Here is a 23,756-nt window from a genome sequence, read left to right on the forward strand (position 1 = left end):
TAATTATGATTTTATAATATAAAGATATATTTATAATTATGGCATTTCTTACCAGTATTTAAAAAAGTGCCACACTCTTACAGCTACATGGAGAAAGCTCTGCTGATGTGTCACTGAGTTCTCCACGTCTGCTAGCCACTTAGATGAGGTACTTTTTAATATAAATGACTACTTGTACCATCTTGCCTAATGGACTTGATTGGACTTTATTAACATTGATTTACTCTATTCTTTATGCCTTTAATAACGATGACATTAAACACAGGCAAAACCTTCAATCGTGCTATGGGATTTAATTTTGTATCCCTACCACTGTATCATTTGTGGCCACTTTTCCTTTTTTTTAATTAAATACAGCTCATTCTTCGTGTGGCTCTTAGAATTCCTCCTTCTGGCTTCATGGACTTCTCCTTTCCCTTTCATTCCCCTCCATCTAGTCCTAGTGGAGATGTATGGAAAACAAACAAACAAACAAACCCACAAAGCATATGAGATGAGTGTATTTGGAATAAGGGGTGAAGGGGATCTGTCTTGCAACAACTGTTTTAGAAAAATTTCTTCTCCAAAAGGTCAGGTGCTGGAACGGGCTGCCCTGGGAAGTGGTGGAATCACTGTCCTTGAAGGTGCTGAAGAAATGTCTACATGTTGTATTGAGGGACATGGTTAGTTGGCATTATTGGTGGTAGATGGACAGTTGGACTGGATGATCTTGGAGATGTTTTCCGACCTTGGTGCTTCTGTATTGATTTTGGTAAAACAGAGAAATACTGTCTACTGTTCTTAATATTTCCATACAAGCTTTCACAAGTTGTTTACAGCTACAGTGTCTGAAAGTTCAGTGAGGCAAGGATTGAAACTCAGTGAGCTTTGTTCCCCATTTGTCCCATTTGTCAACTTGATACGATAACAGAAGCATATTTGTAGGATTTCAAACTGTTACCAGAGTATGTAGCCTTTTTGAAAGTTCAGTGTTGGGCTCCCTGAGGGCTGTAGCAGAACTCCCTCTAGCATCAGACTTGCATTCAGGCTGTTGAAGTGCTGTGGAAGAGCTTTAAATTAGAAGTACCACAACTCTCTCTCTCTCTCTGTCTCTCTGTCTTTCTCTATGGGAATGGGAACTGTTGAAAATACTTCAGAATCTGCTCAAAATTTTATTCCATTCTAGGAAAAAGTAAAATCTGAAGATGCCATATGTCCCCAGGCTACAATCTCTTAACATTCTTTGGTGTTTAAATCATTTAGGAGGAACAGAACATCTAGATTTTCTATAGCTTGTTTAAACAGTTTTCTGAATTCGGAGGCTTTGAAATTTGGAAAGCAATAAACAGTGTAGCAAAACATTATCTTTATTTTGTAAGTATCTCAGAATAAAGGTTCATTATAGTCCTCACTGATGTAAAACTGTTTGACACTGCACAAAACTGGCATTATTCATACATTTTTTACATTTTTGGATTTAAATTCCAGCATTCAAAGAATAATTAACGTCAGGCAGTTGCCTGAGCAAGCCTACGCTCTGCAGTAAATAACACATTCTAATTAGCACTGATGTGGATTGGAGGCTAAATATCTAATTAACATGCATAGGAGCAGATGAGGTTAAACATCATGAACTGCATAAAGCCATGAATTGTGTCTAACCTGCTTTCTCTCAATACTCCTACATTGTCCTGGTCATGTATTGTGCTGGCATTGGTATGGCAGCACAAGCCAGGAAACCAAAGCTCTTTCCCCCAAGTTCTGTGGCGTACTTCTTGTATGTGATTTTTCATGCATCAAAACCTGACTGGTCTAAGCATTAATTCCTCTTTCCATATGTCAGAACCCACCTATTCTTCCTCATTCAAGTGAGTGATACCTCTTGATGCAAGTTTATTTTGCTGTTTTGCTGTCTTCATGTGGTTGTTGTGTATTTGTAGACTGGTTGCCTTCACCTATGTCCTTTGTGTATCTGCAAGTTGGATGCTACTGTTTTAGCTCCTATTTTTATAACAGTGCCAAACAAATGGTTACTACAGTTTAGATTAGAATTAAATCCTGTGATATCAGTATTAATTATATATATTTTAAAGTAGCTAAATAATAGGCACAGTAGCTGGTATAATCCAGTAAAAAGTTCTGAAGCTGAAAATCTAAGTTATTTCATGAACTATTACTAAACAAAAATAGAAGGTAGAAGACAAAGTCTCCTCAATTTTGTTTTGTTAATTCACAGTTCTACAGTGAATTTTTAATGACTGGTACGATTCAGCTCATACTATTATTGTGAATTATATAAACAGGGATCGAGATTCACAAATGGAAGTAAGTACGTAAGTTCCTTTGGAGTCTGGCTCATTTATTGGCAGACATTACAAAAGCAACATCTGCCAGTCATTCTCACTGACTTTACCATCATTATCTGTTGTGATATGAGATACATCTACATTCAACCTGTCAGTAGTCATGTCAGTGGATCTTGTTATAATGGTGTTAAACATAATTAAAGAGTTAAATACTTTTTTGCCAGCAGTTATGTGCAGAAGTGCTGATTAAAGCAACGGTTTACTATTTAATCCAAATGTCTTTTACTATTGCTAGTAGTTAGCACTTCATTTATTTGAAAAAATACGTAGAATCTGATCATCCAAATTTGAGGAGATAGAAGTTGTCTTAGAATGTCCTCATTTGCAGCGGTCTCAGTATGTCTCATATATTCTGCTGCTTCCCTTTAAAGTACTATTCTCCTGCTACATTTTCAGTTCTGAGATTTCCTTCTGAATGTCTTGAGATCTTGTGTGTGGAAGACGGCCTGTACAGCAGCCAGTGGTCTAACAGTTTTTAGTATAAATTCAAGAGAAGGTTGTGCTTACTTTTTTAAAAACGTAGCAGTTCAGTATTCACATCTGCTTAGATAACTGTATTTTGTATAGAAGAAGTTCTAAGGCAAACTGTGGGCAGTTTGTCAGTTTCTGTAGAGCTATGCTTGACTTCTTGAGAAAAGAAAGAAGTGAAATAATCCATTCTAGCCTCCTACTTGAGCTCAAGCAGAGCAGGAATACTTGCTCTTTTAAACATGGCATTTATATTAGGTATCCCTCTCAGTTTTTGTTGGGGAAAAAAAAAAAAAAAAAGGTACAGTAAATGTAGGGAAACTCCCTGAACAGTTCTTAGCTGTAATAAACATGCAGTAAACCCTTCTACTCTGTTAGGCTTCAATACAGGCCAGCAAGTACAAGCATAGTCCCTCTGGCACTTAAGTTAATGGAGTAACTTCGTTCTGCACAAGTTAATATTGGGTTGCCCTTTTCACCAGGTTAAAATGATAGTCAGCTCAGATGCGGTTGCATGGATTTTACTGTTCCTACAGCTTTAAATGGAAATATTGAGAGCAAATAAGTATTTAGCTGTTCAGCATAGAAAGATGATGGTGACTGACTGTGTGTATGTGCCAGGAAATGTAATGAATTTGACTACAGTTTGTGATTCTTTAGAAAGGAGCATGAGTCATCTGCTTGTGTGTCATTGAAGCTTCTGGTGAGTCAATGAAAATAAGACTGGTTGAAAGCAGTACTACCTCGGATGCAATAAGATTTTGTGGTTTGGATTCAGCAACCAAAATACTTGTATGTTTGTTCTTGAGATTGATTTTTCACTGGCAAAGACTGAATACATCATTCTATTATTTAATTTGTTTCTGTGTGCTACCCTTATTCCCTTTCAGCATCCCTTTGTTATCTTTGCTAAATACATACACATATATAAATATATATATAAATAGGTCAAGTGTTTCTGAACCAGGAAAGTTTAATAGAAAACAAACAACAAAAAAGTAGGAGTTAGCAGCAGTAGAAGCATGCCAGAATGTTTGTCTTTCTCTCACTCTTCCTTCATAAACAAAGACAATCTGAGCTAACTGAGAGCAGCTTGCTGTGATGATTTAGATTTGTCCAATTGTCCAGTTTAGGAATCAGGAGGGTACATTCTCTGAGACTGTAAATTATTGAGATCCTTATAACTGTTGTCCTCGTCCTTACATCGCATTCTCAGATGTGATTTTATGTACCTGAAGGGCTCCCGAAGTAACTTTAGCCTTATAAATTATATCTCCAAATTTATTTTTAGTTTTGCTAAAGCCTCTCCCTCAATAAAGGTAAAATCCAAACTCACTATAAAAGAACTTTACTGTGTATCTTCATATGAATAATTCAGTTCATGCAGTATTCAGTACCTCATTGTGTAAATTTTAAACTGTCCTCTTAGTAAGGACAGAAGCTGCCCTTTCGTAATCCAGAAGACAAAAATTTCAGAAGAAAATTTCTCTACTGTACATGATTTTATAATAATCTTTATGATTTTAGTCAAGGCTAAAGACATTCCCTTTCTTCTGTTTTCTATTAGACATATGTGGGAAAAAAAATAATCTTGAATAACAAGCTTTTCTGGAAGATGTCTGCTGTGGAACTATGCTATCTTAAATGAACGTGTTAGCCAGAAATGTTGCAGTTGACATCAGCTGGATCCAGCTTGTGCTCCTCCATTGAAAAGGTCTTACTTTCAAGAAACCCTGCATTTTCTTCTGTGCAGTTTGCACTTTTTAAAAATACTGTTATAAATCTCTGACCAGTATAAACTAAAAAAAAAAAAAAAAAAAAAAAAAAAGTAGAAGTGCTTTTGAACATGTAAACATAATTAACATTCCATTTTTTAAAGACAGTTACTCCTGCCATAATATTTTCAGTAAAATTAGTTACTAGTGGGAAGAACAATTGCATGCATACTTGCAAAAGGAAGTTCATTGCAGGCAAATTACTAGATTTAGTGAAGCTAGCTGCACTTTCGAAAGGCAAGCTCCTATCCTTGACTCTGAACTTGTAACTCATTCTTCAAATCTTGTAGGAACATGCTGAGTGTATGTTCATACCTGCTTTCAAAAGATTTCTTTTCATCCATTGTTACTCATCCAGTCTTCAATGACCTTGAACAGCAGTGTACAGGAAAATAATAAATGCTTCAGTAACATTAGCTGGCTAAATTAATCTGGTGAAAAATATAGCTCCCAGATTTATTTTGAATATCACTGTAAGCTTTGTGCTGTTTTGAAGAATAGCAGTAGAAGTCAACATTGTGCATTCACTGCTTACCAAATAGAAACTTAGTACAATAAATACTCAATGAGTTATTGTACGTGGTATCATACTTAGTGAGCATGAGCTTAGTGGGTTTTTTAAAACCAGTTAGTCCTTGTTCTATTAATTTAAGCTTTGGCAGTCCCCTCGCCGTTTTTGTGTTTTTTGTTTTTGTTTTTTTTTCTTTTTTCTTTTTCTTTTTTCCCTTTTTCTTTTTTGTTCTGACTGATGGAAAGCTTGGAAGATAATTGCTTTTTTTAATGTTTATGCTACTAAGTCAGGTTCCTATTAGTAACAGTACTGAAAATCTATTTCAAAATGCATCACATTCCTAAATGATAGGAGTGTGAATGATCTGGATGGTCAGTTTAGGTTTGTGGATCAAGCGAGGAGTGGAAGAAGGCTTAAATATCTGTTCCCATCATCTTTGAACTGATTTTGTCTTTTTTTTTTTTTCCCCAACTGATTTGCATCTTGGTTAAAATGACACTCGAAATGTGACAGTTACCTTTCATGAAACAAACACTTACACATTGATTCTTGCACAAGGGCAGTAATCTTAGTTTTTTATTAGAGGAACAGACAGGCCTTGGAGAAGGATGGGGATTGGGAACAGAGAAGGAAGAGGCAGCAGCTGATGCTGGGGCTCTTTGGTGGACAGTGTTTTCATCAGTGATTCCAATAAAGATCTGGAAATTATATTAAGTAAATTCATGGATGATGCTAAATTGAGAGAAACATTGACTTCTTGAGGATAGAGAAGCCTTGCACCAGGATCTTGACAAATTTGGTAGTGGTTACCATCCGCATGAGGAAGAACAAATGTTGGGTTCTGCACCTGGGATGGGGCAGCCCTGGTTCTGTGTACAGACTAGAGGATGAGGAGCTGAAGAGCAGCTCCATGAGAAGGGATCTGTGGGTTCCAGTTGGTGTCAAGTTGAAACTGAGTGAGCGGTGTGCCCTGGGAGCCAGAAGGGCCATCTGTGCCCTGGGCTTCGTCAGGCTTAGCACTGCCACCAGGTCAGGGAAAGATTGTCCCACTGTGCTGTCTGGTCCAGCCTCACCTCGAGCACTGTGTGCAGGTTGGGGTGCCAAAAACATAAGAAGGACATGAAAGTCTTAGCATCCTAAGGAGAGCTATAGAGATGGCTGAAGTCCCTGGCTTTGATTAGCCCAGAGAAGAGGAGGCCTCATGGCAGCTGTAGCTCCTCACAAGGGGGTCAGAGGAGCAGCACTGAGCTCTCCTGTCACAGTGACAGGGCCCAAGGGAACGGCATGGAGCTGTGTCAGGGGAGGGGCAGCTGGGGGTCAGGGAAAGGGTCTGCACCACAGGGCGGTGGGCATGGCCTCCAGTGCTGCAGTTCTGGGAATGTTTGGTCACCACTCTCAGACATAGGCTTTGGGTGGTCCTGTGTGGAGCCAGGAGCTTGATTCAGTGATCCTTGTGGGTTCTTTACAACTTGGGATATTCTGTGATTGAGTGATTATGTGTATACGTCATATATGAAAAAATGAGCTTTTGTTTATTTCAGTATTAACAGATATCTGAAGATTTATAACCTGTCACACTCGGGTGTGACACTCAGAGTTGATTATACCATCCAAGTCAGCTTAGAACTGGCCCACCATACTGTGCTTAAAACATTGCTTATGCTTTGATTTCCTTGTTTATGGTCTGCACATAGTAAACAATGTCAATTTATTTAATGTTTTCTTCTATGGGGATAGTTAACGTTTTTGAAAAGTACTATTAAAATCACTGAAATTAGTTCTTTCAATTTTAGCAATTGACATTATGGATTATATACCTTTCTGGAAGATTATTTATTGTAGCCCTATTAAAAACTGCTGGTGATGTCATTTTTCCTGCTCTAATTAGAGACCATATAAGTAGATTTTATTATGTTGTTCAAAACAGAACTTCAGGTTTTTTTTTTAATATTATTATGCCATTACAATTAATATCTGTTCTTAATCTAATTTCTTTCTTATGAAAAATGCAATATTCTGGATCAGGAAAAAATAATCTGGTTAGTGATGTGATTCATTTCAAAATCTCATTTTCAAATTGTGTTAATAGATAAGATAGAATGGCTAATTAAAGTGAATTTAAGTTGTGCTGAACAAACCTCATAAGGAAACTTCATTTGAAAATAGAATAAAAGTTTGTCTTTTAAAATGTCATGTGTCTAATTAATAAATAAAGAGTTCCCTTTGCTTTCAGAACAGAGAAAATAATTCAGTTTCATGAATTTAAGCATTCCCAGGGATGGTGAGCATTGAAAGATAATTTCAGAAAGTTCAGTTACATATGATGAAACTTCTGTTATTTTAATTATCACATAATTAATCTTATAGTGGAATTCAATGATGGAAAGGTAAAATAGAAGACATTACAAAAAAAGCAGTTTTACATGTTGTGCCTGTGAAGGCCTTATATTCTGGCTTCAGAAGCGTATGATAAACTATACTGAGGAGATAACATAGATTATCTGCATAGCCTGAGCAATAACTGGAGGCTTTGGTGAGGCTGCTCTTCACCTGTTGAGCTCTTCTGCTTCTCTGACATCAGAACTTCCCACACACCCCTGTCCTTTTTTGGTAAGCAGTATGCCTTGGGGTTGTGCAGAACTTCATTGAGTGCTGTCTGTCTCAAAAAGCAGACAAGGTTTTGATTACTATGATAAATTTATTTGCTGCTTCTTTAATTTGCAGTTAATGTAGAGAAACAAATTTTGGCATGCTAAGAAAACCAGTGATTAGCTACACTAACATGTCTATCTTTACATCTGCATTTCCTGTTTGGAATATGTATAGCTCCTTCAGTGAGGTTTTGTGATGTATCTTAAAACTGAAATAACAAAGTGTTCTTCAGAAACTTAAAAATGTGTGAGTACCCTTCTCTGCAATAACACTACAAAAGTGCACTGACTGTGTTGAGGGGGAAATAACTTGGAGAACTGAAGTACTGGGAGGGTGTTAGAATTTGGGGATGACTGGCTTCTGCTCTGGGAGCATGTGTCTTTTCTCCCAACTATGAATTTCCTTCAGATAATTAGTAAGACCTTCCCCTTCATCCCTGTATAAGGGTTAAGTTTGCAATGTGTGACTCAGAAATGGCTGGTGTAGAGTTTCAGCTGCAGAAGAAGGAAAAGCCTCCATTTTCTATCAGGAGAAGGATGAAGGGAGGAATGACAGCTTACACTGCCAGAGTAATTGCTCAGCTTGGTTTCCCATGAGCCTGTAAAGCTGTGGCCTAATTAAACTGTGCCTGGTGCATTGTTCTTCCCTCTGGAAGACAAGAACAATATCTTTTGATGCTTTAGTAGTAATCCAGCATCAGTGAAAGGAAATGTCAGTCAGTTTCATGGAACTTCCCAGCAGAACTGAATGAACCATAAATGAATGTGTCTGGGAAAGAAATTCAACCTTTAATATATTTATCAGAGTAAGAGCAAGTACTAATAATCCCTTTTTTATTAAAAATGACTCAAAAGACCTGTTGAGATTAGCTCAATAGCTTTCCTTTATTGTTTCACAGAGTGAAGCATCAAACATATTGACTACAAGAAAAGGCTGATTCTTAAAGTCTTGCTAAGGGTAACATCTGTAAGCCAATTGAACTTTAATTTCTTTCTTCCCGACGTCCTTCAACAAATTTACATGTTTACAAACAGAAGAGAAAATGACTTAAAAATGTTACTTGAAGCCTTGTGGCCTATGTCCCGTCTTCCTGGGCAGCATGTTGTCTTTGTTTTGTTTTTAGTATTCAGCACACTGAGGTCATGGCCAAACTGTAAGGCACCTCTCAGTCTTCTCCCACAGCTTGGCACATCAGGGCACCGGTGCCCTACTGGACACAGCAGCCTGGTTTCTATGCCCGTCCTGGAGGTAAAGGCCTTGTCCTAAGCTAAGGTCTCAGTTACTTCACTCTCCTTGGAGTCTGAAGGACTTTTGCATTCATTAGCTTTATTCTGACATGATTATTCCTATTAAAGCCTAATATAATCTTAAATCTTTTGTCTATTGTCATGCCTAACCTTGAATTCTCTGTCTTTACAATGTCAAATTCTCCTTTAATTTATTCAGACTGTCTCTTATCTGTTGATACTTTCTGTTGCTAAATTTCCCAGATGAACTGATAATAATAAGCCAGTAATACTGTGGAATGCCTAAAAAATAGCTTCCAACTTGTATTGCTGTAATAATCCTCTTAGAATCTAGCTTGCCCTCGTACAAAGAGTGCAGTCGAAGTATGTAGAAAATAGGAAGTCCGAGATCTTTTCCTCAACCAAGTTTTACCCTCTATAATGTTTCTGAAAAAATAAGTTGTACGTTATATTGAAATTTTATAATAATTAAAAATGCATTTATTACGAAGAACCTTAAATAATAGCTGTCTTGTGATCTTCTGTTGTCATGTTTTTTGCTGGAGTCATCAGTATGAACTCATTGCTTGAAATTTTGACAGTTGGAGACTCAGGAAGTAGAAGTACATTCCTATCCTGATAGCTTGTGGGAGAAAATTCAAGTTATGGCTTGTTCATAATCCTCTTCCTTTTTTCTTCTTTCTTCTTTCCTTCCTTCTTCCTTCCTGTCCCCTCTCCCTTCCTGTTTCCCATTATTTCCCTTTGTATAGAATTTGCCTATATGCTAATTTATTTATGCAAACTTATTCTAAGAAATAATGTTTGCCAATAGTTATAGAAAAAACTCAGAATTTTTAAAGCTTTGACTTAATGGTTTTTGAACACTAAGTAACAGAAGAGACTGTTCATCAACAGATGTCTTTGTACCCTCTCCATACAAGTTAGCTTTCAATTATTTGATATTCCTTTCTGTGTCACTTTCATAATTACTAGTTGGCACATAGCACTGAACAGAGAGCTTTTCACAGAATACCATCTTTTCATGCAATAATTCCTTTAATATTAACTTTTTCCATAATGCATGTGAGGAATAACATGATTAAATCCTTTTCTGACTATTTGTTCAATGTACATAGGGAGAAAAAGATTTGTTGCAGAGTCTTTGGAAAGAACACAGATTGCAAAAATTAGACAGTAGTGAGGTGAATAGGATAGAATTCATCATTTTATGATTTTTAAATATATTCATAATAAAAAAAAAAAATCAATTTTCAACATTTATCTATTGACCCTTGCTTGCACTCTGTTTCTCAATTTTCTCTTTTCTCTCTTTTCTGTCTGCTTTTGTTTTTTACAATAATGCTTTTTGTCTTGGGATTGATTCAGTTGCTGACCGAGTTTGGAAAATAACTGGTACATTTTCAGTGTTATTTCAATCTAATGAATACTGAGCATTATAGACTGTGTACATGTGGCTGAGTTAACGCATGGAGTACTCTTAAGTACATGTTCTCTTATAATATGTGGTGGAAGAGACTGCAAGTGGCTCTGTTTTTCTGAGCTGTTAATTGTACATTGCACAGTAATTGTAATATTACAAGTAGTGCAGTTTGCCAGGGTAACTGAGAGATTCTTTTCTCCATGTGATACAGTATACGTATGTTCAGAATTCTCATCAGAGCTCTCTTTTAAGTTGGGAGTTTAATTTCATCCATAATAAAACAGGAATCTTATCTTCCCTTCTGCATCACATTCTTCTGTGATTTTCTTTTTAGAATAAATCCCTTGGATTTCATACAGGTCTCCTTATGTTATGTAAAGATCAGCAGTTTCTGCCAACCGGCCATATCAGCTAAACCAAGAGAATTGTCTATTGTGACCTTTATTCAACACAAAGATAGTAGGTTAAATAATACGTAAAACACTGCTGTGTATTTAATTCCCCAGAGTCTTTCTACTCATAAAGATTCCAATATCTATTTATTTATTTTATAGTCTTACTTCTGGAAAGACTTCACTGTTTCTTTCATTAAATATATATATATATATATATATACACACAAACACAAAACAGCTTAACAATTATTTCCTCTTTCTTCCATTTATTGTTTCCCACTGTCCTCCTCATTCCTTCCTCCAAACCCCCAGGTGTTTCCATTAATTGTCAGACTCCCTAAAATACGCAAGTAAGGAAGAGGGAGATTAAAATTACTTTGCTAACGTATACAACTAATGTTGTAGTTTACATATGGAGTTACACCATACAATTATCTCTAGTTTCCAAATGCTGCCAATCAGGCTGCTGTGCCTCATTCACAGTTGCTGCAGTCCTTCCTCCGTCCTCTCCGCACCCTCTCTCTTTTCCCTCACCTGTTCCATCCTCAGTGTTATAAGGGGAAAGTCTGATTCAGCATTTCAGCCTACAGCAGTTATGTATATGTATATGTATATGTATATGTATATGTATATGTATATGTATATGTATATGTATATGTATATGTATATGTATATGTATATGTATATGTAATACAATTCATCATGCATGTCAACTGCAGAGGAGATTCTTGTAAACATTTAAATTCTTCTGCATGTTAGGGCAGGGCAGCAGTTATAGTTCATGACTTAAAAAAGAAAAAAAAAAAAAGGTTTTAAGCAAAGCTATTATCAAAAATTTATAATACAGGCCTAGGTTTAGCTGTGATTGTTTTTTAGTTGTTTGTGAAGCTACATACAACTTAAAACACACTTTTCAATGACCTTGAAAATACAGTGCATTTATTTGATGCTTCTGTGAGCCCTTTGTTTCTGAAGACTTACTGCAGTATCAATCTACTGAAGACATTCAATCTATTGAGCACAAAGATTTAATTACCCTATTGCCAGAAAAATCACAGCCTTCTTAAGGGTAAGGGTGAGATGTGTGACAGCAGCCTAGAGTGTCTTAAGGTATTTTTAGTTGCTGATTAATAGAAACTATACTTCCGAGACCCTCAAAAATCAATGGTAACTTTTGTTTTAAGGTTTATTTGTGATATATTTGTAATTAAAATGTCTTGCTGCAGCTGCTACCATGCTGTGTCTTTGTTTCCTTTCTTAAAGGAAAAAAATATCCCACATTATTTTGTCAAGTAGAATTTTCATCTGTCCTAGATGGATTTCAACCAAAGCTGTGTGAATAGTTTGAAATGGAAGACAGACAGGCAGTTATGACGGCCAATTCTATTTTTCCCTCATGATAATGATATAATTATATTGTTACCAAAATGTCGTGCTCGTATTCTCAGAATGATTAAGTAACATTAGGGGCATGATTCTTCCAGGGTGTTACAGAAGTGTCTGTTGATCACTTGCACTTTCTAAAGAGTTGCTAAAATGTTCCCTTAAAAGTATTTAGGTTTTGTTCTTTCCCTCTGCAAAAATAACTTCAATTCTGCAAAATTAGGGAACAAAGTAACATCTCTTCCACTTAGTCAAATGCCAGCATTTCAAATTTGTGCTATATTGAATAAGTAATATACAACTTCAGGAATACTGTGCATGAATTGACTAGGCATGTGGTGTTTGTATCATTGGAAACATTTTAGTAAAGCTATTTATCATAGTAAGCACTCGGTCTTGTTAGTAAAAACTCATATTTCAAGCAATTGGGCAGGGCTTAAAAAGCAGATGTGAATTTATTCAATACTAGTTTTCAAATTTTTACAGTAATCAAATGGCAGCATGTGTATCAAGTAGAAATTATCTATTACAATGGATAGTGCAGGTTGTGAAAGCTGGCTAAAGAACAAGGATCCCCACTGCTGTAGAAAATATTTGATGCTTTGGATTTGTTCATTCCATGAAGCAGAAAGAAGATATTACAAAAAAAATTGAAAGGACTCAAAGAAGTACTACTTCAGAAAAGCAGCATTGAGAGAAAGAGGGAGTCATGCCAGAGTAGTCAATGGCACTGTACTTTGTGCTGTATATATAAATACTGATTGATAGGGGACAAAATGAATCTAGCAGTGGAAACTGTCTTAATTCCATTATCTGTTTTAGAAACTTTCTGAAGAAACACATTTTCTGGAAAAAAAAAAAAAAAATACAGTTCTTACTTAATTCCCAGCTAGTATTGTGCATTCCAAAACTTTTCTGCTAACAGAAAAGTAAATGTTTTCCATGTAATATGGATTCCCAATTCTACGCTGCTTTGTAGTAAAAGAAGAAGATACGCAGTGTATCATGGTCACCGTGGTGTCAATTCTAGCAAATTAAATTACAGTTTTTTCTCAAATGAATCAAAGCATCTGTGAAACTTGACAAATTAGAAATAACAGGGACAGGTGAGATTACTTGACACTCTACAAAACAATCACTGTTTTTTATTGTTGTTGTTATCAGTAGAGCTCGTGCAAACAATTTTTTTTTTCAAAAGACATAGGCACACATAAATGTTACAAAGTGACTAAGCTATACAGATTTATAGTACTGCATTGTTAAATCTAATGCATTAGTCCAAATATCAGCCCAGAAATTTAACCTAACAATAGGAAGAGTAAATCATCTTTTACCATTGTCACATTGTCCTTTTTTCTTTTGCTGCTGATATGTAGAAATACAAATTATCTTTTAGTCACTTACAGTAATGAGGCCCTGAGTCAGTATAAATCCAGGTATGTCCTATCAACATAGACCTTTGTCACACCCTCATTAGAATAAGCTATGACTTGCTTTCTTTGTGTAATTCCAAGTTCTCTTCTAGCACTTGAAAAAGAGTTAGACATTTCAGCTTGTTATATCTTTCTGGCTTTTGGCAAATTATTTTTCTTATTTTTCTCCTAAAGTGAACCTTAATTGGCAGGGCCAGTTCATGTTCAGGCTTCATTAATATTTAGTTCTGGCTTAATTGTTTGAGTAATGATGTATGCAAATGGTTGGTTCTGCAACACTTTTTCACAAATAGAATAGAACAAAACAGACCAAAACAAAATAGTTCAATGGACGAGATCTTCAGAGGTCATACAGTCCAAATACCTGACCTCTTGAAGGCTAACCAATAGTTAAAGCATATTACTGAGTACATAATCAAAATGCTTGAGTACTGACAAGAGTGGGGCCTCAACCACTGCACTGGGGAATCTGTTCCAGTATTTTACCATCCTCACAGTAAATACATTTGCTTCATGCCTATGTTACCCTCACCTGGCACAGCTTTGTGCCATTCCTGTCCTGTCACTGGAGCATAGCCCAGCACCTCCCTCTGCTTCCCCTCTTCAAGGAGCTGCAGAGAGCAATTGAGGTCACCTCTCAGCCTCCTCTTCTCCAGACTGAACAGCCCAGTGCCCTTAGCTTTCCCTCACATGACATATCTTCAGCCTTGTTGTAAGCTTTGGTGTCCTCTGGGTGTTTTCAAGGACCTTAATATCTTCTTCAAATGGCAAAGCCCAGAGCTGCACAGGGTAAGGCCACACCAATACTAAATACAATGGAAGAATTACCTGTCTTGACCAGCTGGACATGCTGTGTTTAATGCACCCAAAATGTGGTTTGTTGTCCTGGCTGAATGAACATGACAGTGGCTTATATTAAACCTATGATGTCAATAGTTTAAGAGGGAATGAAGGATGCATTCCTTGCCATAAGTATTTAAAATTAGTGGCACCACTCTCTTTTACTCAGCACCCTGTTACAACATGCAGGTATGTGAGAAAATCCTACAAGTTCAGTTGTAAGATATTTTTCTCCCTTATATTGCGCCATATTTCTTGTATTTATTATTTATTTAAATTTGCACCGTATTTTTACACAAGTAGAATATACAAATTTTCATGATGGTGGCTTCTTCAGCTTTCATAGTCGGATGCCATAATTTAGCAATGCTGATTCTTGCATTGGTTTTGAACTAACTGAAGCCTTTGTTACATTTCAGTGTGGAAGACGTTGCATTGAAGATCTTTTTAATGATTTTCGAGATGGACGAAAACTTCTGGAGCTCTTGGAATGCCTTACAGGCCAAAAAATTGTATGTATATTAATGTTATTGCTCAGTATTGAAGACACGATCTCACAACAGTTGTCATACGTTATCTGTTAATTTCCTCCACTGATGAGGCCCTATGGAAGCAGTATCTTGAATTTTAATTTGAAATTGAGGAAATACTACAACTGACAGGAAATCTTTGATAGGTATATATATAACATGAAAATGCTCAAATTTGCTTGTATGCATATATTGGTAAAGAGAAACAAGGATGAGATTTGGAATGATTTTAAGTTGAGGGAGGGAAGATTCAGATTGGATGTCAGGGGGAAGTTCTTTACTATGAGAGAGAGTGGTGAGGTGTTGGAACAGGCTGCCCAGAGAGGTTGTGGATGCCCCGTCCCTGGAGGTGTTCACGGCCAGGTTGGATGGGGCCCTGGGCAGCCTGGCCTAGCATTAAATGAGGAGGTTGATGGCCCTGCATGTGGCAGGGGGGTTGGAGATTCCTTGAGATCCCTTCCAATCCAAGCCATTCATTCTGTGAGATTTGATTCATTTAGGTATTTGGGTTTTTAGCTGTAATTCAGCAATTATCAATAGACATTTTAACTAAATATATTATTTAATGTATATAGTTAGAATATTTTGCTAATAAATGTAATACTCATAGTTCATATATTGAAGTAATACACGTCAAAAAAGTCAGACTAGCTTGCAACCTCTGAATTCGAAAGCAACACATCAAACCTGGTTTTGGCTACTGTCTCTTAAGTTCCTACTTGCACTTTGTGAGTTTGGAATCTTCCTTTGAATCTTTCTCATAAAAGAGTGATGAAACTGTCTGAGAGTTAAGTCCAGAGAGACTGTACTTGTAAATAAATATCAAACAGTCTGATACTTATCTGTTTGTTTGATATAGTAATGTTCTTGAATTGTGCTATGGAGCAAAAAATAATCAGAATATAAACAATCTGAAATTATCTATTTTTATATACATTTCAGTGATTCATTCACTGGAAAATGTCAAGATACTAAATTAGTTTCCAACCGTGGATCCAGTTTGTTTCAAAATTGCCTCTATTTCATATGAAGAAGGTGCATATGCACAGTGTATTGTAATACCCTCACTAATATTGTCATATAAACTTATGAAATATGAAACAATTTGTGTAATATAAAATTTGTATTAGATATAGTGTATTCCATTTTCTGATAGTGTATTCCAATTTTATTTTATTTCCTTTATAGGCAAAAGAAAAGGGCTCCACAAGAGTTCATGCTCTGAACAATGTCAACAAAGCACTGCAGATTTTGCAGAGAAATAATGTAAGTAATCAGTTGGGCTGGGTCAAAATATTCTATAGAATGCATACTGGACTAATGAATAAAATTTCTGGAATCAAGGCAGTGTTGTTAATGTGACTTGGATGCTTAGAGGTTCAGGTCCAGTGTGGAATGTATTTCAAAGATTAAAATCTACTCAGCAAATGTTTGAATGATGTATGCATAATGAATGCTATTTGAAGACTGATCAACGTGTACAATTTTATAGTTATCCATGTTGTTTAATACACCTTTTTCAAAGTTTATTACAATAAGTCATCCTTAGCTGGTTATGAGGTACTACCTGAAAAAAACAAACACTCACAAATCTCTAAAAGTCAAGAAGTCCAAAAAAAGGAGGGTTGGTTTTTGTTTGTTTTTTTTTTTAAGCAATATTTTTTTCTAAATTTATACTGATATGTGTTCCTTAGGATTCATAACATTAAGGAAATCATTCACATAAAAATTGCTTTCCATTTTACTTTGTCAAATTGACTTTTCAGGCCAGAATCTTGTGCATCTTTTTAGAGTAGGTATTCTAGTAAAATCTTCGTTGTGCAAGCATTCTAATGGGCCCATAACTTTAGCAGACACTTTCAATGGACAACTAATTATACTGTACATCCTCCTCGAGAATAAATTCAAACATTCACTTAAACTTGACTGTAAGATGTGATGGAACAGTGATAATGTATTCTGTGCTGCATATGATATTGGATTTCTTGATAGCTGCAGTAGGTCACTAAACATGCTTGAGTTCAGCTGCTGAATAAAGTCATTGATTTTATAAATCCAAGGTAATGCTTATCCATCTAGAGATTTGTGCATAAATGAAAGTGACCTTATAAGACTGTCATGAAGACCTCTAGCATGATTTTTTAAATGAAACTTAATGTAAATAAATAGGAGGCAAAGCTTCTAATTCTTCACAATCTGCAATATATTTGTTATATATTGTTGAAAAAAATCAGCCATACATTTCACAATATGCAAAAAGATGTTTTTGAACACATTTTCACAGTAAATGTTTTTTAAAAAACATTTCATAAATATCAGCTAAATCCATTAGTGTGCTTTTCATTCAGTATCCAGGATAATCTCTTTCAAATGTAGAAAGAAAATAAAGCACTGATTGAACAACATAGAACAGGCTGCAGTGTGTATTCTATGTGGCCATTGTATCCATAAAGTGAAGACCATAAAAAAGCTGTGTAAAATATTTTTGATCAGATCAGTATGAAGCTAAAAGATCTACTTTTGAGATAGCTTCTTCGACCTTCAAAAAAATCTCAAGAGTGATTTCTATAGAACTTCAGAAATGCAAAATCAACAGTTCTATGGCTATTTAAAGACTGAAACTAATAGTGATGTTTCCCATCCTTGCTCTGAGATTGTGCACTCATCTGGATTGAAAAATGCCGCCGCTTCCAGTCAATCAGTTTTACAGATTTTGATGGTTTTTTTTATCCTGTAGTATTTCTTCATAGTATTCAGGCAGAGAATTGTTCTAATGTGAACTCAGACAAAACTCAAGGAGATTGGAAAGTGTTCTGTTTCAGTTAAACAGATGTAGTCTCTGTGACAAAGATTCAATTTCCAAATACAGGCAGAGGATTTGACGTGTAAAACATGTAGCTGGTACCCTAATAAACTTTGTAGTGGGTCAGTTGTTGTATGGACCCCAATGACATTTTGGATATGAAACTCCACTTGGGAAATGTTCCCAATCTACTAGAATGAATAGCATCTAATGCATTATTTTTGTAAGAAAGAAAAAAAAAAAAAGTATAAATTGTTAAAGAAAAATTTTCAAGCTGTTGACATAATACCTGCTTTGTATATGTTTAATAAAAATGACCTATCCATAAATTTACTGAAGATAACATTTGTTCTCAGTGTGCAAAAGCTTTAGTTATTGTATAGATGTAACTTCAAATAACCACAGATGTGTAATAGAGATATGAAGACTGCAATTTGTGAAGAAGCAAGGTACTTTAGCGTATAAGTTTTCTAAATAGCATAAAAAGTGGGAGAGGGTGAAGGATCATTTCACAAGTGGAAAAAAGAGTATTCCAGGCTGACAAATGCTGATGCATTATGCAGTTAAAAATGTGTAATATCATTGTAAAAAATGACATTGCTTAACAAAGAAGTATGGAAAAAGACGTGTACATCACAGTCACGGGTTTTTCTGTACTCTAAAATATATCCTGCCCTGCCTTCTGCATTGTGGAATTTTAGAAAGACAAAATTAGTTCTATTTTAATATAAATATGTAGAATAGTATTCTTAATTTTTGTAGGTTCTTGCAGAGCCTAGATACACGCGTTGCTTTTACCAAACTATGGTACATCAGGTGCTGCGGAGAATAATGCAGGAACTTTCCTGTGTCAACCTTTGGGTTTGTGATTGTAGAATCTTATTATAAAAGATTTCAAAATTATTATTAACTATTACTTTTAATTCTTTGTTTTCAATGCTGGAGTAATTGGAGCTCTAGATCACTGCTTGCTTTTTGCCAGCACATTATCTGCACCATGTATAAAATATGAGCTGGATATTTTATAAACAGCAGAAACAAAATGTAAGATTTATCCTAGTGTGTTCCTAACTCTCCCTCACCCCAAAGAAAGTTAATTACCAAATGTATGAAAATAATACCAACCTCTCATGCTTGCTATTAATCTAATGCAGTTTAAACAATTTTTTTTTAATAGGTTGATTTGGTAAATATTGGGAGCTCAGACATTGTGGATGGCAATCATAAACTGACCCTTGGTTTGATCTGGAATATAATCCTCCACTGGCAGGTGAGTGGCACCACAACATATTTTCTGTGATATATTTTTATTCTTAATTCCATTACTATTCAGCTTCAAACTACTAAATAAACATTGACACTGTAAGCAATATAAGTTCCTAAATCAGCAGGTTTTATGAGTCTGTTTATGTATCATCTAGGATATTAAGTATCTTAAGAAGATATAGTAGGTTTTGAAGCAGCTGTTTTGACTATAATTTCACAGCCAGACATTGCAAGAGAATATATAAAACAGTTATTGTAAGAATGAATAGACAAAACCAACGTGGATATATAGCTTTCATAATCACTTTTTCTTTAAGAATCTCAGAACATGAATCATAGAGTTATAGCATTACCAAGGTTGGAAAAGACCTCCAAGATCATCTAGTCTAATCATCCACCTAATTCCAGTATTTCCCCAATAAACCATGCCCCTGAGTACAACATCTAAATGTTCCTTGAACACCTCCAGGAACAGTGACTCAGCCACCTCCCTGGGCAGCCCATTCCAGTGCCTGACTACTCATTCAGTGAATAATTTTTTCCTAATACCCAATCTCAACATCCCCTGGCACAACTTGAGGCCATTCCCCCTAATCCTATCGTTAATTATGTGGGAGAAGAGGCTGACATCCACCTTGCCTCAACATACTTTCAGGTGGTTGTAGGAAGGAATAATGTCTCCCCTCTTCTCCAGACTAAACAATCCCAATTCTCTCAGCTGCTCCTCGTAAGACTTGTGCTCCAGACCACTCAGCAGCTTTGTTGCCCTGTTCTGGACATGCACCAGGGCCACCATGTCTTTCTTGTACAGAAGGACCCAAAACTGAACACAGCACTCAAAATCTGTCCTCACCAGAGCTGAGTACACCTCCCTGCTCATGATGGCTATGTTATTTCCAGTACATGCCAGGATGCCATTGGCCTTCTTGGCCACATGGGCATACTGCTGGCTCATGTTCTGCTGAGTGTCGACCAACACCCCCAGCTCCATTTCTTCCACACAGACTTCCAGCCACTCTGCCCCAAGCCTGTAACGTTGCCTGGGGTTGTTGTGGTCAAAGCGTAGGAGTCAGCGCTTGGTCTTGTTGAACTTCATTCCATTGGCCTCAGCCCAGCTATCCTGTCTGTCGAGATCCTTCTGAAAGATCTTCCTACTCCCAGGCAAATCAACATTTCCTGTCAACTTGGTGTTATCTGCAAACTCATTGAGTCTCTCAGTCCTCTTATCCAGGTCCTCAATAAATATATTAAACAGGATAGGTTGCAATACCAACTCCTGGGGAACACTATTTGTGACTGGTCACCAGCTGGATTTAGCTTCCTTTACTACCACTTTCTGGGCCTGGCCATCCAGCCAGTTCTTTACCCAGCACAGAGTGTCTACACCACAGTCTGCCAGCTTCTCCAGGAGAATACTGTGGAGGGCAGTATCAGAGGCTTTGCTGAAGTCTAGGTAGAGTACTTCAACAGCCTTTCACTCATCCGCTAGGCAGGTTACTCGATCATAGAAGGACCTGCCTTTCATGAGCCCATGCTGTCTGGGTCTGATCTCCTGGTTGTTCCACACATGCCATGTGATCTCCCTCAAGATGGTCTGCTGCATAACCTTTGCTGGCACTGAGGTCAGGCTGACAGACCTGTAGTTCACCAGATCATCGTTATGTCCCTTTATGACCCTTCTTGTAGATGAGAATCTTTTGTTTTAATTAAATAATCATATTTCATGCTTCCCACAGCCAACCCATCTTTCTAAGAATTATTTTAAAACGCTAAAAAGTTGCTTTCTGAACAATTAATAGAAGCAAATATTGGTCATTTAGCTTCTTCTCACTTTAGAGAGAAATGAGGAATATTGCTATTGATGTAAAAACCAACATGTTAGATAAGGACACTTTGGAAAACAAAGTCTGAGACAACAGTAAAATAAACATTTGGAAGGAATTAGTATCGAGGTGCTCTAATTCTGTGTGTTTGTATGAGTCCAATTTAACAGTCTATCCATTTCTGCTGGTTCAGGTCCCCAAGTAATAGTCTAGAAGTTTACTTAGCATTACAAGAAAAGATAGTGGGAAGCAGAACCTAAAGGAGTTTTTATTAAAAACTAAATGTTCCTATCAAAAAATCACATGTGTATAATTCATTGCAGTGGGGAGCAATTCTTTACTAATTTTACAGGATAAGTTGTAATGAGAGCAACAGAGAAAAGCTGCAAATTGTTAAATCACTTCTCTCTCTGTCTCACTTACCAATATTTTTAGTTTAATTGCATAACACTGTTCTAAATTACTTACTAAGAGCAGATAGAAAATGAAACCTATCTGAGCATCTTCTACCAATTATTTTGGAATCACTGTGCTTGAATTTATATGGATTATGGACTGAGATAAGTAGTCGTGTTAGAATTCATATTTTGATTAGTTCACTTTTTCACCTGAAAAGAAGTGTTAAAGATGTGCCTTAGTAATATTAGTACTTAGCATTTTTCTTTCACGTTTTCTCAGCATTTCTCATAGTTTGGTGAGGTTTTTAATGACCAGCGTATGAGCTTAGGGTACCTGTTCTTGGTGCAGTATATAGGTTCTTCATTTCAAGCTCTGTCAAGAGTCCAGTGACAGTGATGATATCAGTGGCATCAGCTGAATTATCCATGTAGGAAAAGTCCAGGGACCATATTTACAAAGTAGGGATTAATAATGTGATGCTTTCTTGAGTAATCATTATTCAGACCATGTTTAGTCTGCAGTGTTTCATGTCTATTTATTTATGGATTGTTGAAAGGAAGTGACCTGCATACTCTGGATTTGTCTTTTTATTCAACATTTTATAAATAGATTCTGATTTGGATAGAACTGAATAAGTTCCTATTCTTAACAATATATAAAGCTGTGTTTTGCAAGAAGACATTGTTATATGATAATGCAGTTGCTGTTGAATAATGAATAAACAAAATAAATATAAAGCCAAATTTGTGCATAGGTTCATCTTTTTAAACAGAACTCTGGAGATGTTGGTTTGCTGCATTTTCCCCTCAAAGGACTGAAACAGTTAAAAGTGAAATTGCTTATTTACAGTATTGTGGAAAAAATCTTTGTTCTTTTCCATGTTTTCTTCCAAGTTTTGAAGTGATTTACATGAATCTAGAACGTTTGTGATTGTTCTGCTCTGTTCTTAAGTAAGTTGGTACTATTTTACACTTTTACAGTGCTTCCGGTGAAACAAGTCCATAACTTTCTTAAGAGTGGGTCTCTTCCTCCTCTGCACTATTTTCCCTGTCACAGATGGTTCTTCACACAGGCAGCTGAGAATATGACAAGCTGTTGTTAAGGCTAAATTACAGAGTCAGGGCCACCAAAGTTTTCTGCCAGTTCTTTACCGTTGAGTAAAATATCCCTTTCTCTATGATTTGTATCAAGTCTGCTTTATGTATGAGGCTAAAAAAGCCTATATACAGTAAGTGGCTGATTTTATGTATGCTGTTGTTGCAGTCTGTGCTTGACGATGCAATCCTGCTTTTGCAAATTCGTTCCCTTTATGATCCCAAGAGCTTTCAGAGCTGAGAAGAATCACCTAGATGAAGTACACCTGCCTGCATGGAAAAAGCAGATATGAGTTGTGTGGCAGTTAAATATTTTTTCTGCAGATGAACTGGCAAAAAGCTTTTTTCAGTTTCACATCTTGCACCAGGCTGACATTAGGGTAGAAATACAATTTTATATGACAACAAGACCACCTCTAATGAAAATGTCAGGGTCTTTGTGTAAAATGTAAAAGAGAGAGAGAGAAGTGAAGGAAGAAATGTTCATGAAAAGAAAGTGCTTCAGTGCTAGTCAGAATGGGTATCAGCATTCTCAGTTGTGGAGGCACTGCAGCAGAAAAGATTTGTCTCATTCTTGCCTCTCTCCTTTCTGGTTAGTAGAGATCTTGTGGCTTTCTCTATCCCCTGTAGTGATAATTTCTTATCTAGCCTATTTTTCAAATTATTATTAAAAGTTTCACTCAAATTGAACCATGGTTGTGAGTTGAGCACCTGCTGCCTAAGCTCTCTGTGGTACTAAATCTATTAGGGTTTCTGTTTCTTTGAAGCTGCTGCCCTCTTCCTCACAGTTTTATGATCTCAGCTTCACTGCTCAATTAGCATTTAAACAGAAAGAAAACAATGCCATTAATTCCTGAATAGTTACGCTTGGCAAAGAATATCTCTCTTAAAAGCAGAAAAAGATTCTGTATGCCAGTGTTCAATTTTTATTTATTTATTCATTTTTTAAGAGCAAACCTATTTTCATAAATGGAATGAAAAACCAAAACTAACAAACATCTTTTGTAAAAGTCACAAAATGTTGAAAAAGAGCGAAGTAATAGCTGTATGCATGAGGAAAATATTCCAGAGAGATGTATTCCACTTAGCCTTCTTTGCAGAGCTATTAACAGTTTTGGACTTTTCATGCGTTTATTGCAGAGCCTGTACTTTAATTGGAATTTTACTTTGAAATATAGTAGTGGAAATGAAATACTAACAGTCTTATTATTCCACCTCAAATCAATGAGTAAAGAATATCCCCTGCTTTGATGGGTGTCTTGAACATCTATGAAAATGTTCTTTAAAAAGTTCTTTAAAATGTGCTTTGAAAGAGTTGAGGGGATTCTGGCTATAAAAAAGTAATCCATGCAGTCAGAATACCTGAAATATA

General features: G+C 36.2%; 1 protein-coding gene across 12 annotated transcripts in view; it reads left to right on the plus strand.

Moving 5' to 3' along the window:
* Window positions 1-23,756, plus strand: part of DMD (dystrophin) — a 1,153,352-nt gene that overhangs the window by 346,993 nt on the left and 782,603 nt on the right. For all 12 annotated transcript variants that reach the window (XM_090124095.1, XM_090124041.1, XM_031599265.2 and 9 more), the window contains exons 3-5: window positions 14,889-14,981; window positions 16,188-16,265; window positions 18,980-19,072. In XM_090124095.1, the coding sequence (XP_089980221.1) occupies window positions 14,889-14,981; window positions 16,188-16,265; window positions 18,980-19,072 (264 nt within the window). The remainder of the gene's footprint in view (window positions 1-14,888; window positions 14,982-16,187; window positions 16,266-18,979; window positions 19,073-23,756) is intronic.

Source organism: Phasianus colchicus, chromosome 1, assembly GCF_987193195.1.
Source record: "Phasianus colchicus chromosome 1, bPhaCol1.hap1.1, whole genome shotgun sequence".
Lineage (NCBI taxonomy): Eukaryota > Metazoa > Chordata > Aves > Galliformes > Phasianidae > Phasianus > Phasianus colchicus.